The sequence below is a fragment of the Oxyura jamaicensis genome, chromosome 3 (genome assembly GCF_011077185.1).
Source record: "Oxyura jamaicensis isolate SHBP4307 breed ruddy duck chromosome 3, BPBGC_Ojam_1.0, whole genome shotgun sequence".
In the NCBI taxonomy this organism is placed as follows: Eukaryota; Metazoa; Chordata; class Aves; order Anseriformes; family Anatidae; genus Oxyura; species Oxyura jamaicensis.
In genome coordinates, this window is record NC_048895.1 from 63,425,119 (window position 1) to 63,443,957 (window position 18,839).

The 18,839-nt window shown below is 42.6% G+C and overlaps 2 protein-coding genes across 7 annotated transcripts in view; both read right to left on the bottom strand.

The window, feature by feature from the left end:
• Window positions 1-4,570: 4,570 nt before the first annotated feature.
• HINT3 (histidine triad nucleotide binding protein 3) lies at window positions 4,571-12,607 on the bottom strand. The gene is made up of 5 exons (XM_035320926.1): window positions 12,423-12,607; window positions 11,830-11,947; window positions 10,520-10,589; window positions 9,584-9,710; window positions 4,571-6,361 (listed from the first exon to the last, which is right to left on the bottom strand). Exons 1-5 carry the CDS (start codon window positions 12,567-12,569, stop codon window positions 6,314-6,316), a joined length of 510 nt encoding a protein of 169 aa, XP_035176817.1. The 5' UTR covers window positions 12,570-12,607; the 3' UTR covers window positions 4,571-6,313.
• A 622-nt stretch (window positions 12,608-13,229) lies between these two features.
• NCOA7 (nuclear receptor coactivator 7) overlaps window positions 13,230-18,839 on the bottom strand; it is an 86,477-nt gene continuing 80,867 nt past the window's right edge. For 3 of the 6 annotated variants that reach the window (XM_035320571.1, XM_035320569.1, XM_035320572.1), the window contains 5 exons: window positions 18,377-18,502; window positions 17,756-17,908; window positions 17,110-17,205; window positions 16,377-16,450; window positions 13,230-15,536 (listed from right to left, as the gene is read on the bottom strand). In XM_035320571.1, the coding sequence (XP_035176462.1) occupies window positions 15,401-15,536; window positions 16,377-16,450; window positions 17,110-17,205; window positions 17,756-17,908; window positions 18,377-18,502 (585 nt within the window). In that variant the 3' untranslated portion in view covers window positions 13,230-15,400. The remainder of the gene's footprint in view (window positions 15,537-16,376; window positions 16,451-17,109; window positions 17,206-17,755; window positions 17,909-18,376; window positions 18,503-18,839) is intronic. The other 3 variants (XM_035320568.1, XM_035320570.1, XM_035320567.1) reach the window with 1 other exon arrangement.

Below are 18,839 nucleotides of genomic sequence, written 5' to 3' on the forward strand. Positions count from 1 at the left end.
ACAGGTGAGAAGGATAAAATAAAGCTTTCATAAAAACAATAGCTGTTCTGGACAGAAATCGCAAATAATCAGCTAATCCATCACGTTGCCATTGGATTGTCCTTTCATTGTCATCATCCACTACAATGTACTGTGGCTCTTCAAGCATCCCTGCTGACTTAGGGCTTTAGGCTGCTGAAAGCAGATTGCTAACTTGCTACTATACAACACTGAATCCTTACAGGTTGTGAAAGACTCACTGTGGGGGGTTTGGTTTGCAAAACGTGGAATTGAAAACTTTTTTGGGAAATCATATACTTCTTCAAACAGAAGCTTGTTATGCAGCAAAAGTTTAGGTTATTTTCACATGGTGAAACTAAATAGATGGAAGTTATGCTGACTTTCATGAAGTATATGCAAATACCCAGGTATACGGAAATACCACTTGCTTAATGGTCTAGAGTACGTGCAGCAAGGATGTTTCATGATTCCTAAATACGTTGCATGTTGCATATATTTTGGAGAGCTGCACTAGTTCTGGTATTTAATAGTCTATTCTCCAAATCATCTGTGTGTCTTGTCCTTTTCCTCTCTGTATCGCACATCATTTTTACTTGTTCTTTCTTCTGCTGCTATGCCATACTCCACATCACAAAGTTCTGCAGCCTTTTTGGTGAACTTAGCTGTGCCCCTTCATAGCGAGCAGGGTGCTACAGCATGAAGGCATGAAAGACAGCAGGAGCTGTACACAGAGGCACTGTGCGTATATAAAAAGAAGAAAAAATGTCTCTCTTAGTTCTTGCAGTAGAGTGTAGCAATGCTGTTTACAACAGGAGAGTAGAGATCCTGCAGTGCCAAATGCATAAATACAAGTGTAGTGGTGCGGTCACGTGCCTCACTGAGCTGTGCTTTCAGAGCACGGTTGTGAGTTCTCCAAACTGGGAGAAAAAATGATCTGCTAGTTAAAACTAGGGGCTGAGAGATGAGTGGTAAGAATTTTCTTCATGGTTCTTCTGGAGGAACTGCTCAGAGTTGGTTATACACAATAGCTGTTATAACTGTGCCTACAGTAGTTCCCAACAAGAAAACTATATACGTTGGGAACAAAAAACGTTGTTTTTTTGTTTTCACCAGGGCATATAAAAGGTTTTATGTACTGTTAACTACGTTACTTGATGAGTCTTTAATATAAGAATATTCTCTTGCCTCAAAAGGAAATTGAGGCTTATTATAAATTATGAACTTGATAAAAATGATAATTACTTTATGCTATTTATATATATATATTTCTAGAGGGCATAAGAAAATTATTTTTGTTTGTCATTTTAATCTAATGGGGATTTGTAACAAAATAACTCTTTGAGCATGCAAAAATGCACTTTTCATTAACCTCCTAGTGAAAAGACAGTGAAAGTAGGAGGGGGGAAAGGATGAAATGAATGTGGTGAAGTAAGTATATTTGGAGAACGGGACAGCCAGATGCAGGTGCAGCATGGGAGGGGAAACAAAGGATGAGTTTTAATCGCCACGTAATTTTACCACGTTGGAAGCTGGGGAATATGTGCTGCGCCACACACTGCTGGTTGGTGTTCCCATTGCTCTCAAAAACACTCCTCTGTAAAATTATTTACGGCTTGCACTTTAAAACAAGACACACAACTTGTCATTATAGCACGCTTAAAATGCTTTGCTTGTTGGAAAAGCATTCCTTGACAAATGCCACGAGCACACATTAAAGGATTCAGCTGCCATTAGGTAAAGCCTGGGGATACGTTTTGATTTCAAAATGAATCAGACCGTGTAGTACAGCCGTGGCATGTGGTCTGCTTAATTCTAACAATTTGTGTATCCAAGTGATACACAAATCACTTGGATACAGTAGCAGTAGTTCATAACTTGTAGGAAGCAGGATGGGGCAGTTCAGGTATCGCCAGCTGACTAACAGGGCTTCAGGAAAAATAATACTCTCCAAAGACAGAGCTGAGGCAGTGCGTAACCTGAGCACCCTAGGGTGCAAGTCCAGCCCATACAGACTCACACGCTCTTAATTAAGACTGGGGCAGGTAGTTAAACTAGAACAGAGGCTTCCACAGCCATGTATGTAGTTAGTGTCAGATAATAACATGGCCTCAGCTGCACTCCTGCTGCTGCTGGCTGGTTTACATGTCACTGGAGAACATCTGCAAAAGCTTCTAGCGTACTTCTGACCAAGTGAGGCAGAAGTGGAGTAAGCCCTAATGAAATGGGCCTCCCAACTTTGTGACTATGAAAACTTGCCCTGCCATAGTTTGAACAAAATCAAGGATTATTATTTAAAACATAACTTATAGAGTGATGTATTTTTTTTTAATTAACCATTTATAGGGCCAAATTTCCTGTCTGCCATGTTTAGATGAACATTCTCTTTCAAGAGTGACACATCTTTCTGTTTTACGTGTCCATGCAATGGTTACCAACACCAGAAAGCTGCCAAACTGGGCCAGCACACAGATTGTCAAACCTAATTTCCTGCTTTCAGCAATAGACAGTATTTCAAAAGAAGTCTAAGAGATAATAGAGTTGGTCAGTTTGTCCACTGATACACTCAAGAATAAAAAATTAGTCCTGAATGCTGTACAGACAGGACTGCACCGTATCTCATGGACATGACTAAATTTAGCTGCTAGTTTACACGTGTTACAAAATTCTGTTTCCTCACCTGCAACGTAGAGTTTCTATTTGATTCTACAGAAGAAAGTTTTTTCAACCGTTCTTCTATGCAGCAGGCTCCCATTAGTGTAAATGGAACAGAATTTAGTGTTATTTTCACAAAAAATGTAGGATGTGAGGTTTAAGTATTACAAGTTTTTTGTAGTACTTAAGTACACTCTGACCTTCTAAAAGGTGTTTTTGTCCTACCAAGCCAATTTCAGCTCTTCCAATCTCTCCTAGAACTGCACATTTTTCATAGCAAGCCTCTCAGCTCCCTCTGTGGTCCTTCCTTTTCTTCCGGTTGAAGCGTGTGAATTTTGCACCTGTTTGAGAGTGTTCATTTTACAGGAAATATTTGTATTTTCTCTTGTCAAACACTGAAAGCACTTTCAGCACTTCAATAAATATTGCACAACAGTTGAAATGACAGCAAGTTTTTGTGTAGATTTTTTGCTGTTTCCAAGTTTGCCAATTTTCAGTTATGATTTTTATCAGTTTGCTTCCAAATTTTATATATGTAATTACAACTCATGCTAAAGAAGATCTCGGCATACCTTGAGGAGCTATCACCAATTTAATCACATTGAAAATGCTGTCCTTAGTCAAAACACATGAAACTGTTTGCTTTTCTTTTCCTTATTTCACGTTGAACAGCATTGTATGTGCATGTTTCATCCCTTCTGAAGGGGGCAATGAGTACTTCAGCATACAAGTATTATTTTCTGGGCTCTCATTAGGTTGGGAGTTTATGTAAATCAATTGAGCAAAAAAGTACAAATAAAGCTTTGTCATTCCTAAACAAGTAGTCAAAAAAGCAGCTTTTCTCAGGACTGCTAATACTGGATCAAAGAACAACAGAGCCAGGGGCAGCAGGTAAACAACTTTCCTTTGGGTCTTGTACAGTGAAGAGTAAAAGCTGCTAAGTTCTCCCTCCAAGAGCTTTATAGCTGTCTTTGCTCACTGGAGTCAGACAACTGGGTAAGTTTGAAAATGGTGTTACAATGCTGCTGTTGAAGAGGGTGACACAACGAACGGGGCCTGCCTGCTGCCTTTCCAGAGGGTAGCCAGCGCTCCTGAAACATGGCCAAAGCATTAGAACAGACTTTTCAGAAAACTGTAGAATCACAGAATGGTTTGGGCTGGAGGGACGGTAAAGATCATCTAATTCCAGCGCCTCTGCCATGGGCAGGGACACGCTTAAGAAAGAATTTCTCAACCTGATTAAAAAATATCTGCCAAGTCTGAGAACAACACTCGTCAATACGGAAGGAAAATGGACCGTAGGTCTGTGCTGAAAAACACTATGGAGATACTGAGCATTCCTCTCAGTAATTAATGGGGTTCCATTTATACACCTTGTGTGAGGAACTGTCATTCCTGTAACCCTCCTCAAATGTAACATATAAAAGCAGATCTTCATGTTTCCTGCTGCGTACACTTGACGGTGCACTGGGTCTTGCTGGGATGGTGTTGATTTTCTTTGTAGTAGCTCATTCGGTGCTGTCTGGGATCTGTGACTGAAGCAGCACTGGTAACACACCAGTCTTCTGGCGACTGCACAAAATCAAGTAGCTGGGGGGACACAGCCTGCACACCTGACACAAACTGACCTGCAGGGCTATTCCCTGCCAGACGTCATGCTCAGCAGTACGAACCAAGGGGAGGATTTCTGGGGGGCTGGGGCAGCCATTGCTACTAGGCTGCTTACGGGAGGTGGTGAGCGATCATCTTTACACTACTTGTCTTGGTTCCTCCTCCTCTTTTCTTCATGTATTAAAATGTGTTTATCTTGACCCGTTCTCTGCCCCATCCTGCTGGGAGCAGGGGCGAGGAGCGAGAGCCCAGCTGCTGACCATGGTCAGCACAACTCCTTGGCTGCACGGTTAGATCACTCCAAGACCAGCGTTTGTTCCATTTATTAATCCCTTTTGACAACAGTTCATGTCGGTACTTTAAATATTACATATTACAGTTCAATGTAGTTACATAGATTAATTACAAATCAGAACACGCAGGGTATTAACTCTTGAAAAATCTTAACATCCAAATATTTCATATGGTTAGGAACCAGCTCAAGCCTCCTAATCTATTGCACAGAATTAATCAAAGTTCAGTGCCTTTAATTCATACTCCTCCTAGCTAACACTACAAATTAAAACCGCAAAGTACGTGAGTGCCCAGTAGTAAGAATAACACGACATGAGGAACAAGCTCTTGCAGAAGAGACTGACGTTACCTCTCCTGGGTAGAAAACACTTGTTTAGAAGGGTGTGAATCTTTTCAAGTACGATGTATAGCCTGCTGTAAGAATATTACAATGCATTGTCCCGCTAAGGCAAGAGGTGCTGGATCAGTGGAAAACACTGAGAAGATTATGCTCGGGGAATCTTGCAGGCACGACAGACCATCACCACCTCAGCTGCATCCGAGTGCATCAGCCAAGGACACTTGATTAGTTAAGCACCAAGTCTGGGCACAAGGAAAATCCACTCCATGTTTTTGGGAGTGTGAACTTTCCAAACAGTCTGCCTTAACATGGTATTGAAAAACAGCTCTATCGTTACTGATTAGAGTCATACAGCGAAGGCAAATGTTCAGCAGGGTCTGTAACCAATTCCAAACACAATCCCTGCATGCTCCAATTTTGGGCTGAGTCCCTGCTCTTCCAAATCCATATCAGGCTGCTGTTATGCAAGCCTGCCACATACTGCACTACAGACCCATTTCTCCTGTGACCTCATTTAGAAATCAAATTTAGCCAAGGCATTAGTAATCTCCAAATGACTTCATGTGAGAACAGGATCAGAATAATCTCAAAATGTATTTTTTCTACCATGATGCAGAACAGCAGTATGCGAAGTCAATTCTTCTGAACTCTTCATGTTTTTGTAAACATACAATAACTAATTAAAAATATTGTGCACATAAGAGGGAAACAATCTTCTAGTCCAACATACAATCACTTACACATACAATTAAACTATATTCTATGTTTTATAGCATTATCACATCTTGGGCACATATTGTATTAACATTTACTATGTCACTGTCATGCAAGTAAGACGGGTAATATATTAAAGTGGTTTAGCACCAGAGAAGTTAGTAGTGTACTTTCTGTAAGGTACCCACTACTAACTAGGCGTAGGTAATATATCATACAGGTACAGATGGAAACTGAAATATTTTGGATGCTCTTTGCAATTGCAGAACAATGGATCTTTAAAACAAAAGCTAGATTCCACAACAAATATTACCTTTGGTACCATGTGCATGCTGTTACTACTAACTTATTTCCTTAGGACGGGATGTAGTTAGGATACATTCTGCTGCTATACCCTGCATTTTACTGGGAGAAGATGTTTGCATATGTGTATGTGTCTATGTATAATGTATGTGCCTATTATATATGCATGCACATACCTAAAATTAGCATTAAAATACACCGCCTTATTGTCAGAGAAGTACACAGACTTCTGGAGTACCCAAACGCGAGGATTAGGTTGACAGCTATGAATTCTGTATTTCCTCGTAAGGAACTAAGCCTTCTTACCCCGGTGTATTATTGGCAACAAACTGCGCAACCTTAAATCAGAGTTCAAAACCAAAGAACAAACTGGCTAGTCACCCGAGGCTAGGAGTGCTTTCAACTGGCAGTGTTTTCAGTTTGCAGTCGTTCAATCAGTTGTTCAGCCTATGAACGAGAGAAAGCCGTGCATTAACTGCAGTGCACCTTCATTTTACCGGAAAAAAAAAATTAAAAACAGTAACAATGTGGTGCTGAAGAGCACAGCATATACTTTTCACTTCTGCGGATAAAGCATACAACAGCAAAAGTAAAATACAAGGATTGTATTAACAGCAGACTTCTTCACATTTGCATCACCCATTAAGTGATCAGAAAAGGAAAAAGAAACTCTGACAGTCAGAGGGTGTTTGAGCAAAGAAACAGTATTGAAAGCAGCATGTTTTAAGGACCTTGGAAGACAGCCGTGCTCAGAACAACCAGGCTCTGAGGAAGGGAATTCTCCGGGAGACACTCCAGAGCAGCGTCTTGTGGCCTTTCATCACCGACAAACCGCACACCAGTTGTACACGACTGAGAGATGGAGAGCATTCACATGCTGCTAGTGTCATTAGGCAAGTATTCATTCTTCGGTTAGGTCACTATACACTATGCTATATATATACACACATACTTTTCTCTCCATATGGCCATATTTACGCATCTACCACACAGCTGGGGCAGTGATATTTTCTGTGTGTGACAGCACCAACCCTAGGAAAGGTACAGGGTAGAAGGAAGTCTGCCACTGTTGTCCTAGCAGGCCAAATTAAGGATATAGAGACTCACGTCACAGAGTAGTCTAGGTTGGAAGAGACCTCCAAGATCACCGAGTCCAACCTCTGACCTAATGCTAACAAATCTTCCACTAAACCATATCCCTAAGCTCTACATCTAAACGTCTTTTAAAGACCTCCAGGGATGGTGACTCAACCACTTCCCTGGGCAGCCTATTCCAGTGACTAACAACCCTTTCAGTAAAGAAGTTCTTCCTAATATCCAACCTAAACCTCCCCTGGCGCAACTTAAGCCCATTCCCCCTCGTCCTGTCACCAGGCACGTGGGAGAACAGACCAACCCCCACCTCGCTACAGCCTCCTTTCAGGTACCTGTAGAGTGCAATAAGGTCGCCCCTGAGCCTCCTCTTCTCCAGGCTAAACAGTCCCAGCTCCCTCAGCCACTCCTCGTAAGACTTGTTCTCCAGACCCTTCACCAGCTTCGTAGCCCTTCTCTGGACTCGCTCAAGCACCTCCATGTCCTTCTTGTAGCGAGGGGCCCAAAACTGAACGCAGTACTCGAGGTGCGGCCTCACCAGAGCCGAGTACAGGGGGACAATCACTTCCCTGGACCTGCTGGCCACGCTGCTTCTTATGCAAGCCAGGATGCTGCTGGCCTTCTTGGCCGCCTGAGCACACTGCTGGCTCATATTCAGCCGACTGTCAACCACTACTCCCAGGTCCTTCTCTGCCAGGCAGCTTTCTAACCACTCATCTCCCAGCCTGTAGCTCTGTTTGGGGTTGTTGGGCCCCAGGTGCAGGACCTGGCACTTGGCCTTGTTGAACTTCATACCGTTGGCCTCGGCCCATCGGTCCAGCCTATCCAGATCCTCCTGCAGAGCCTTCCTACTCTTGAGCAGATCGACACATGCACCTAACTTGGTGTCATCTGCAAACTTGCTGAGGGTGCACTCCATCCCCTCGTCCAGATCATCGATGAAGATGTTAAAGAGGACTGGCCCCAGCACCGAGCCCTGGGGGACTCCACTAGTGACCGGCCTCCAACTGGATTTGACTCCATTCACCACAACTCTCTGGGCCCGGCCATCCAGCCAGCTCTTAACCCAACCAAGTGTACGCCAGTCCAAGCCATGAGCAGCCAGTTTCCTGAGGAGAATGCTGTGGGGGACGGTGTCAAATGCCTTACTGAAGTCAAGGTAGACCACGTCCACAGCCTTTCCCTCATCCACTAAGCGCATCACCTTGTCATAGAAGGAGATCAGGTTCGTCAAGCAGGACCTGCCCTTCGTAAACCCATGCTGACTTGGGCACTTCTGAAATCAGTTTACATTACTGTCAGGTTTTTTTTGTTGATGTTTTTTATTTATTTAAACATCAGTCCCCACTGGATTGATCTTTTAATTTGAACATGTGCTTGAGGTCTTACTAAGATCTCCAAAGGAACCAAGTTAAAAGGTGAAAAGCCAGTATGTTTTAATACACGTAGGAAATACGCAATCAGCTACTTAAGATGGCAACGACTTAATAGGTGTTAAGTATCTACTACATGTTTTCCTTTGCAAATAAAACTAGATAAGCATGGAGCAACTGAAAATGAAGTTATCTGAATCTTGTTTTACATTCTTAAATACGTACCACGTTCAAGTTCTTATAATTAAAAAAAACAACCAACAACAACATTTTCCAACCTGATAACAGGGCAAAATTCCTTTTGAATTGCAACCATATTGGATAGCCAAACTTGGTATGGATCCCTCTGAGCTAATCCAAACCAGTAAGCAGTATAACTAGACAGCTACAGTTTTTTTGAGGCCCAAATGCCCTGTGATGCTCTGCTACACAGCAGAGCAATCTGTTTCGAGACAGATGAGAGTCCCAGCCAAGTGTTTCTCTTTAAGAGGCTTTTTATATTCTTCTTTAGAAGAGAGACTTTTTTTCAGCAACTTTGTTTTGGGGTTGTCCAATGACATCGGGATGCTGGAGCTACACTGCAAGGACAAGTTCCTGATGAGCCAAAGCTGAGAGAGTTCGCATTAGTCCTCCAAAGAGATTTTCAGGCAGTGATTTAGTCAGCACCAGTTCTCATTCCTGATCTCTGCCAACAGAGATCAGCACAAAGTTGTGTAAAGCAGACACTTGTTTCAGTCTAAGGATGGCAAGGTAAGAAAAATGTATGAACTGACAAAAGCAGCCATTAGGTGGCCATGGTTTGCACCTATGCTGGAAAAACCAAGGCTGTACAATACACAGCCCCTCACACTCTAATATACCCTTTCGCATTAAAGAATAAACACTTACAAAGTGTAGTCAGAAGCACATCACATCAACCTAAGCCATACATGAAATCCAGAACTATTGTTTGCTGTTAATGTTATTGTCGCTCTATTTCCCCTATTAATTGTACACATTAATACTAAATTTTACTATTGCTTTCTCGTAAAAAGTGAATGCAAAAGTTAATCAGCTATTTCTGTCATTACTGTTATCATTACTCAAAGAATTTCTGGACATAGTTAAAGTGTAATTTTTATACACAGTTAAAGTGTTGGAAAGACATCACATTTTCAGCTTGCAATTGAAAGCCTAATGGAAAGTTCACATGCATTACACTTACCGTGATAAACCAGTAGGAGTTGATTCTGTAAATTAGTCTGGATAAGAATCCTAGCTGACTGGCTGGGGCCAGGACATGAAGATGCAAGTGTGATATTGAGCAGAAGGGAGGCCAGTGAAAACCCATTCTTCAGAAAATGAAAACAGGTTAAAAACACCGGTGATGTTAAGTCAGAAAGTGGAACATGTTAAGTTTTTTAACAAGATCAACTGAATGAAGAAATTAACTCAAAATGTTTTCATGTTAAATAAAAGCACGAACAAAAAATATGTCCTTTCATTATGCTCTCCAGGATTTTTTTCAAAAGACCATTAGCCTCGTCTTTCACATCTCTCTCTTTAAGATGCACTGAAAAGAGGAGTAGAAAACAGGATATCCCTTAGATGTATCTAAGTTTTCAGCTGGAAAGTCAACTGCCACTAGATTAATGTAGTTTGTACCTATTTTAAACAGGAAGACCCATTTCCCTCTACTCTACAATGTTTAAACTACGTTACATGTCACTTCATTTTGGCTACCACACGCTGGCTTATAGCAAAGGCAGCAGCACTGGAATTAAATGAATGCAGGTATGACTGCAACACAGTGCTGCAGTGCCCTGGTTAAAAGGACAAAGTTTACCTCTCCTGGAAGCTGAAATTAGAGAACACATTCAGCACGTAATGGAGGAGCAGACCTTTAGATGAGTGCTATGAAGTGCCCTCCCTATCCCACAAGGAAGAGAGAATCTGAGTTGGAATGCAATCTGCGCTAGACATTGATCAGAAAAAGTCGATATTCAGTGCCGGCACATGTGATTTGGCAAGTCATGTGGTAAGTCAGCGCAACCCCAATTTCTTCAATAAATCATGCTGCAGTCATTAACATTATCTCTAAAACAGCATTTTGAAGAGTCAAGAACATATTCAACAAACACAGAAGGCTTCCGTTACATACCTTATATCATTTAAGTCATTAAAATTATTTCTCTGGAGGACAGATTTTCCAACTTCCATCATTCTCTTCACTGTGAAATACAAATACATTTCATTTAATATTTTAGTAAAATTTTACACATTATATGTCTTTGAGTAAAGTAATTTGAAGCAGGTATTTTTCACAAACAAAAACTAACAATGACTACACACTGAGATCACAAACTCATGTTGTTTTTTTGTTTGTTTGTTTTTCTCCCAAAGAATAAATACTAGAACTCAACTCATACACAAACAAAGATTGTCAAAGACAGTGTTGTGCAAAGTTTGGTATGAAAAATCACTACTGTACTGATTTCCAAACTAACAACAATTTTAAGTGTGGAACTATTCTAACAGCTTTGGCCAAAGATACAGTATCACCATAATCTTATTTAAAAAAAAAAAAAAAAAAAAGAAACCACCAAAACCAAACCACTACCACCACCAAACACTGACTTGTTACAATGATGCAGACTAATTCCCAAGTTAGGTCTCTACACAGCAAAAGTTTCAGAGATAAAACAAGAATTAAATATAAAATTAAACACTCAGTCCTACTTATTACTGGGACTAAGCTTTCATCACTTGAAAAAAAAATGAAAAAAATCCTAATACAGAAACTTCAAAGGCAAAAATCAGAAGAATTTCCTTGAAGCCAAACACATATAGAAGCTGTTTCTGGAGAAAAATACCCCACATTTAGAAGACAAATATTCAAACATTCAAAATGTGCAGCATGCAACTATAATGTTTTTCCTCACATCACCTACAATAAGATGTTTTCTTTAAAAGAAAAAATAAAGCCTATCAACAACACAAAGTTCCAATATTTTAGAATCTTGTCTTTTAAAAGATGATTGAAGTTTATTGTGACACTGTTTCTTTCTTATCCCTTTTCCTTAAAAATGATGTAGCACATTACAAAATACGTATTTCATAGAATTCTCGTGTTGTTTTTTTTTTCCATATAATTTAAAACCACATATATACACCTAGGAAAATGCAATGGAACAGGACATTAACACTTCAAAAAGCGGAGTGGCGTTTCCCACAAAGCGCAGAGGCACCTGCTCTCCATGCACACTGAAGAGGCTTCGTGCTCTGGCGCGGTGTTACTCTGGAACAGCACCAGTGCCGTGCCAGGTGTCAGCAAGGGCACATCCTTACCCACAGTGACTCGCACCACCTGTTTTGGTGTTTCACAGCCACAGCCAGTGCTCAAGGCGGTGATTTACCTGACAGCACATTACCTAAGACAATTTTCCTCCACGTGAAACGCAGCAGCCTTACCGATAGGTATGTGCTCGGACTTGAGCGTTTTGCAGTTCCCCATGTGCTCCACGGGCACCACCAGGTAGTGGTGGGGGGCACCGGGCCTGATGTCTCTGAAGCAGACAAGGTCTTCGTACTGAAAGAGAACACACACAGGTTAGGCTGATCGGGATGAGGACCCTGGGTAACAAAGGTGATCTTCCCCGGGGGTCGCTGTGATACTCAGTATTATGTTTGAAACTCCTGGCAGCGATCTGAAGGATACATTTATTTATTTCTCCACAGCTACATCAAATTATCCTGGGAGCCTGCCTCCAAGGAGGCTCACAAGCAGACTCAGCTCTCCCAGCTGACTTTCTGCGGTCAGGATTTCTCAACACCTGGCAGCAAAAGGCGCTGCCCTGTGCCTACCTATGCCACCACCGCGTACAAACGACGGGCTCGCTCCTCTGACGAGCGTTTCTCGGCTGCCCGCACAGCAGCACGGAGGACCCCGGCCCCCCGTGTCCAACCAATCCCCCCCCCACGCCAGCTCTCCCCAGCGCTCCGTGCCGGGCCCTCGGCGCGCACGGACACAAGGGGAGATCCCTCCCGGCCCCCCGTCAGCCCACCTGGCAGGGCAGCAGCGCGGTGCCCGGCTCCTCCCGGCGGGCGATCCTGCAGAAGACGCACTGCTGGCCCTCGGGGCCGCCGCTGCCGGGCTCCCTCCCCTCGGCCCCGAGCTGCCCGGCCCCGGCCGCGGCCTCCTCCCCGGCCATGGCTCCTGGGCCTCCGCCGGGCGCCTCCCAACGGCCGGGGCGGGGCCTCCCCGCCGGGCCCGCGGCCTCCCCCTGGCGGCCGCAGCCGGCCCCGCCCGGCCTCCCCTCAGCCGCCGCCGGCCCCCAGGCGCTGGCCTCACGCGTGCGGTTCCCTAACGCCGCCTGTCCCCACGCCGCAAGTCGGTAACAAAGCCAGGCACACGGTGCTTAGGTAGCTTCATGCCTTTGGCTGGCTGGGAGGGAAAAATACACAAACCCTTGGGCAGTATAAGAAGGGCACGTACAAAAACGGTGTGTGCAAAACTGTACAAATGTGATTTCTGCTCGCAGGGCGGTCAGGAGGATGAGGAAAGGCGTCAGTCGCCCCAGCTGAGAGAGCCAGAACCGCTGGGCACCGGCACCTCTCCCTGCAGCCTGACCCTGAGGGAACAAACACACCAGGGCCCCATCTGAGATGTCACCCAACAGAAAACAAAACGAAGCAGAAGCTTCTCACCACGTGTCTGAAATACGGAATTGCTGGAATGCTCTTTGTGAGGGGAGAGGCTTCGGTATTCATCAGCATAACCTGTAACTTAAGCTGGATCCTTTCATCTTTAAAAACGTACCCAGGGCTGCGAGTAAAGGGAAGGCTCAGTACAGGAAAGGATCTGCGACACGTTTCTGAATGCATAAATTCCTTTATTGAAAATATTGTGATAGCACTGCATTACATATATTCAATATTCATAGCTTCAAGGGTCACAGAATTCCGATTGAACAACACTGCTTTGAATATAGAACACAGCATTTAGATATGCTCTGACAAGTATCATATAATGGCGTACGTTGGAGGAACAATAGTGAAATGCACGGAAAATGTTGAACTTGGGCATGGGTTGGTGGGGTTTTATTTGTTTCTGTTTATTTTTAAACTAGTAAGTGGTCTGCCACCATAAAAAGCAAAGTATTAGATATTTCTGGTATCTTCAAAGCATTATGCTACTAGCAACGTGGAAAATATTTTACAGCATCACCAGTAAGTTGATTGACGGCTGCAGTAGACCATGTAGATGGGAATTGTGAAAAGCGTGCGTGCGGCGTGGTACAGACTTGCTGTATCTAGCAGTGGTTGTAGGCTGTGAAATTTCTGTGCAGAATTAAGATTTGTTAGTGCTCTTGAAAGAAAACCACTGGCTTCTTTTTCTTTAAATACATTTTTAAAAAGGGGAGGAGCAGTAACTAAACTGAGTTGTATTACTTCATTAATGATATTCTAGAATTAGGCTGTACTGTTTAATGCATGTAAGCACGCTACCATTTCTATAACCTGCCTTTCTCAGGACAACCCCACATTCAAGACTAACGACAGGAGAGTGTTCTAGTGTAGCCACAAAGCCCGTTTTGGTCAGCTTTGGATGGTGTAAGTAAAAGCATAGCTTAACTGGAAAGCAGAATTCCTTAGAAACCAATGAAGATTGCCAGTCCTCTGACACACTTCCCTACTTGCCAAAACTGTAATAGCACTGGCCTTTTTAGAGTTTAGCCTAATTTTGAAACATGGAATCTTTTCCGTGTTGAGAGGAGAAAGAAGAAAATTATCCAATTATTTCATGAAAAAACAAAGATGACAATTTCTTTGCATGTCAAATCCAGCCCGTTGCTTCAAGTCTTTTTCAGGAAGGAAGTCGTATATTAATTACTAAGAAAACAACCATTACACTAACATGACCTGGCCTGTTAGGGAAATATCATTCTTTTCTAAATCTTAAGATTGCATTTTCTCCTTAACAAAGCAGTTATTCAATTTGTAAAGAAATGCTCAAAAAAAAAAAAAAAGCACAGTGGGTGGTTTATTTTGAATCATTTGGTGGTGGTACAGAAAAACAATCCTCTTAGAAACGTCCTTCATAAACAGTCACATAGCACTAGGACAGATGCTCAGAGCATGCTGTCCCAATTCTGTTGACTGCACCAGAGCTGATACAGTCTATACTAGGTGGCAGTTTGCCCAATGTCTCCATACGCTGCCAAAACAGTGATCTGTTAACAGGAACGTGGCAGCAGAGTTAATGAGAAGCACTAACCACCTTCTCCCTCATCTCCGAGAAAACCAGAATTACGCACTCAAGTGTTTCTGGCAGAAAACAAACCCTCTTATTAGGGTAAAATGAAAACCAAATCTCATTTACAAAATAAAAATATAAAAATTAAACTCCAGAAATCAAATAAATTGATTCAGAATAAATGCAATGCCTAAGAAACCTACCTGAATAGAAATTATTTATCAAATTGAGGTTTGAAACTTTTTTTTTTAAAAAAAAAAAAGGAAAAAACATACCTAATAAATTTACAAAAAAACCCTGCTATACAATAACAATAAATAAAAAGACTTTAAAAACATGTTCCCTTAAGTGCTGTGTACACCTACTCCTGATTCTTTTCCATGGCAAACAGTATGCTGTAGATTTTGGTGAAGTAACCTTTTATTTTTGGTTAGCATTTGTACACTGAACATAAATACACATGGAATGTACTAGACACTTAGTTTTCCCACAGTATCTTTTCACAGTTACAGAGAAGTTTTCAATTTATACACCATGAACGTTATCATAAGCATCACATCTCTGATGGAGGAATGTTGGAGGAGGGAGTAAAAAACGCCTCTGGTCTTTTATTGTTCTGTCTCCTACTGCCTCTCAGAACCAGCTCTGTTTTTCCTTGGTTATTTTTTGCGTAGTCATGCTCTGGTACAACTTGAGAAAAAAGCGTGTAACGTTGTGAGGCAGCCCGCACCTTCTGGTTTTTTAAGTGCCTAATGGATCCAGTCCTTAAGGCAGTCAGTAAGTACTTCATTCAAATGTCCATACTTCTACATCCTGTATTATGAAATCTTCTTTCTTAGATAAGATGTCATTATTGAAGGTGCTGCAGGAGTTGCTTCGCCCATGATACAAATCTGCATCTAACCATAAGCCAAACCGGCCACTAAAAAGGAAGCACACATCAGGTTTCAGGTCATACGTCACAGTTACATACAACTGGAAGGTACAGAGAAACCAAGGCAATTCTGAAAACCGCTGGGACTGAGCATGAAGGGCTTAACCCTGGCAAAGACTTGCAAATAAGCTTGGTTTTGTTCATACCAGCTATTGCAGCAGAACAGAGCCTTGAGCGCACACCTTCAGTGCCACCGGCTCTGGCTGCTGCTGGTGAGCAGCCTCTTGGGCATGGCCGGGGCCCAACTGCCCCAGGGTGCAGGCATCAGGGACACTTCCCCGACACTTTGGCTGTGGATGTGGCTCCTTCCTAGTTTAGGAGGAGAGGTGTTTACGCACCCCCAGTGCAAAACATGGCCAGATATTGCATGGTGCAGCCTGCTGTTAGCTTCAGTTAGCTGCACAGCCTTACCCCTTGATTTCATACCCACTTCTGAAATTTCAGACCTGGTTAAGCATTGTCTGTATGCTTGTTCTATGAAGCAACAGAACAACAACCATTTAACAGAGACCATGTGAGAAACCCTAGAAATTTATGGCAAAACTGCCATTACAGATTATCTTCCAGAGGCAAACCTCTGGAAGTGTATCTATCCAAAACATCTGGTTTTGTCAACCTCCCTCCTCCCCAACAGATTACTTGCCCAACATCAGTTGCTCTCTAAGCAATGGGGATTGCTGTAGGTCTGTAACAGAAATCAGATTGCTGAGGTATCTGTCCTAAACAGTTTACTAGAATTAAGTTCAGCCATTTTTCTGATTGTCTCTGTTCTCATTAAAAGATACAATAAAGCTAGCTATGCAATTTGAAAGCCAAACATTTGCTCACCCTCCACCTCCAAGTTCCAGGGAGGTCATGTCTCCGTTGATGAAGTAGGTATTCTCCCCGCTCCATTTGAATACCTGGGGGTGGGAGGAAACAAATACACTTGGATTGTGAGGATCCTGGCACTCTAAAACTACTGGGCACCGACTTCTACTTAGAAGGTATTTTTGGTGCAGTCATTTTTAATTTTTATTTTCTTTTTGAAGGGGGAGAAAGAAGAGGTAGAAAGAAAAAGAACAATATTTGAAACTAGGAACAAGGCACCCTAGTAATTTTTAAAATCCTACTTGCATCTTTAAAGCAACAGGCATTCTGTTAAAAAGAGCCAGTTTATTCAATACTGAGAAATACAAGCTATAGACATGAAGGGGTATTTCAGTGGCACTCTTACCTATAGTTTGTCGTCACTGTGATCCCAAGCATGCATGAAATTATATGCTACTCTTGATATCACTGCCTTCCAAGCTGAGTCTTTGACTCCTTACTTCTCCCTACTTAAGCCCCGCAATCAACCTGAAGCCCTCTGCTCACCCTCACAGACTGTCCTCTGAGCACTTCAGATAGTTACAGCCATTTTTGTTTAAAGGATTGCACTGAGACAATGAAGGATTAACTGCAATCATCAACAGCTGGCACATCTTCTAAAAATCAAACATGCTGTCTTCATAAAATTTTCTCATAAGTGTTTCAGATGTGGAATCCAACAAAATCATTTGAGAAATTGAACACCACTTACCTTGAAATTTGGACTGAATGTGTAGAGGAATGTTTCACCAGTGCCATAGTAGTGGTCACTAAACCTGAAGGGATGTGTAGCATATGCTCCAAAAATCTATCAGAATAAAAAGATTAATCCTTTGATTATTTGAGAACTTTTGAGTTTTTGAGAACTACAAAATTCAAGAAAAACAATTCAAAAATATTTTCTGAGCTGGTGTTTCATGTTAAAAAAAACGAACTAGTGCAATGCACCAGTTGAGCATGTAGTCCTGCAAAATTTCCGTATCCTTCAGTTGAAAAGACACATGGCACCAGGAATGATGACTCTAGGAGCTAGTGAAGTACTAGACCTCCACAGAGGCGTTATTTGTGAGAGCTCGTTAACTGAGTTACCTAGGGAAGATACTTCCATGGGCACTGTTAGAAGGAGCACTCGTAGTTATGAAACTATGGGGTTTTATTTCTATTACTGCTGAGGTAAGTTTCCTGCCTGTAAGCTTAGTATAAGCAGTAGAAAATATAAACAGAATAAAAGAAAACACCAACGCCTTCTTGCAGTATAACGTTACTTCAGTAACACAGCACACTTAGCACTTCATCATGTTTTGTTTTAAACGATGTTGCCCTTTCAGTCCAACCCCTGCCCCACAAGCACTCCTTACCTGGTTGTCCATATCCTTGATGACAAGGAGAACTGGACTGTCAAGAGATGCGGATTTACGGTACAGAGTCTTCAGGCTAGTCCCGTGCTCCAGTGTGCTATATGCAAGCCGCCAGGGATATCCCTGCACTCTTGCAGGCAAGCGCTGGGCAAGCTGGACAGTGAGCAAGGAGAAATGGTTACGTATTCAATGTGTTAGATCATGGGTAGTGTTTTACAGACAATTCCCTCTATGCTGTGGCTTCTGAACCGAAAAAAATGCTGCCAAGGTAGTAGCTGATGCCATCAGGTTAACACCTCCACCACATGCACATGGCCTTGTACTCTAAGCTCAGCCGACTGCACTCACATCACTTGTAAAAGAGATTTCAAAACTGGCACCCCCCTCTCCAAGCACTGAAAAAGCTACCAGTCCTCAGTATCACAACTTGAACTTGAGCTGCAAAACGTAGTAAGTTCTTTTAGGTGAGCTGGAGTGCTGCAGCAAGTAGGACCTTGCACAAATCTTACAAACTCTTAAAAAACATCGATATTACCTCCAGAAAGTAGAATGACCCACACTCAGCAGAGACAGCACCAGACCTAGTAAGGAAACGTTGTTTTTTTTTTTTTTCAGCCATACCTGCTCTATGTGCATATTCTCCAGGAGTGCACTGTGATGCTTTAAGACAGGTAAAGTATCATCTTCTTCTTCTTCATAGTAACTGCAAACACTCTTGCGCCGTTTTGCTTCTTCTACAGTAATGATCTGAGGCGAGAGAACAAGTGTCCAGACTGAAAAACAGCTCTTACTTTCAGTCCTCCACTGAAGGATACTCATTTTTTGTCATACTGCATAAAAGAAAACCACTGTACAGAACGGTCACATCCAGCACAGGCAACCTGAGTGAGGAAATTCTCAAATGGCAAGGTACGAGACAGCATGGTGAGCATGGTCAGAGTGTCTTCACACCCCAGGGACCACCCACTACTACGAGGTCCTTTGGGATTAATAAACACAGAGGTGAGCAGGTGACAGCACGTGGTCAGTCTCAGACATGATCACGGTGGTCCCGAGTCAGAAGGCTAAAGCGCACCGACTTCCA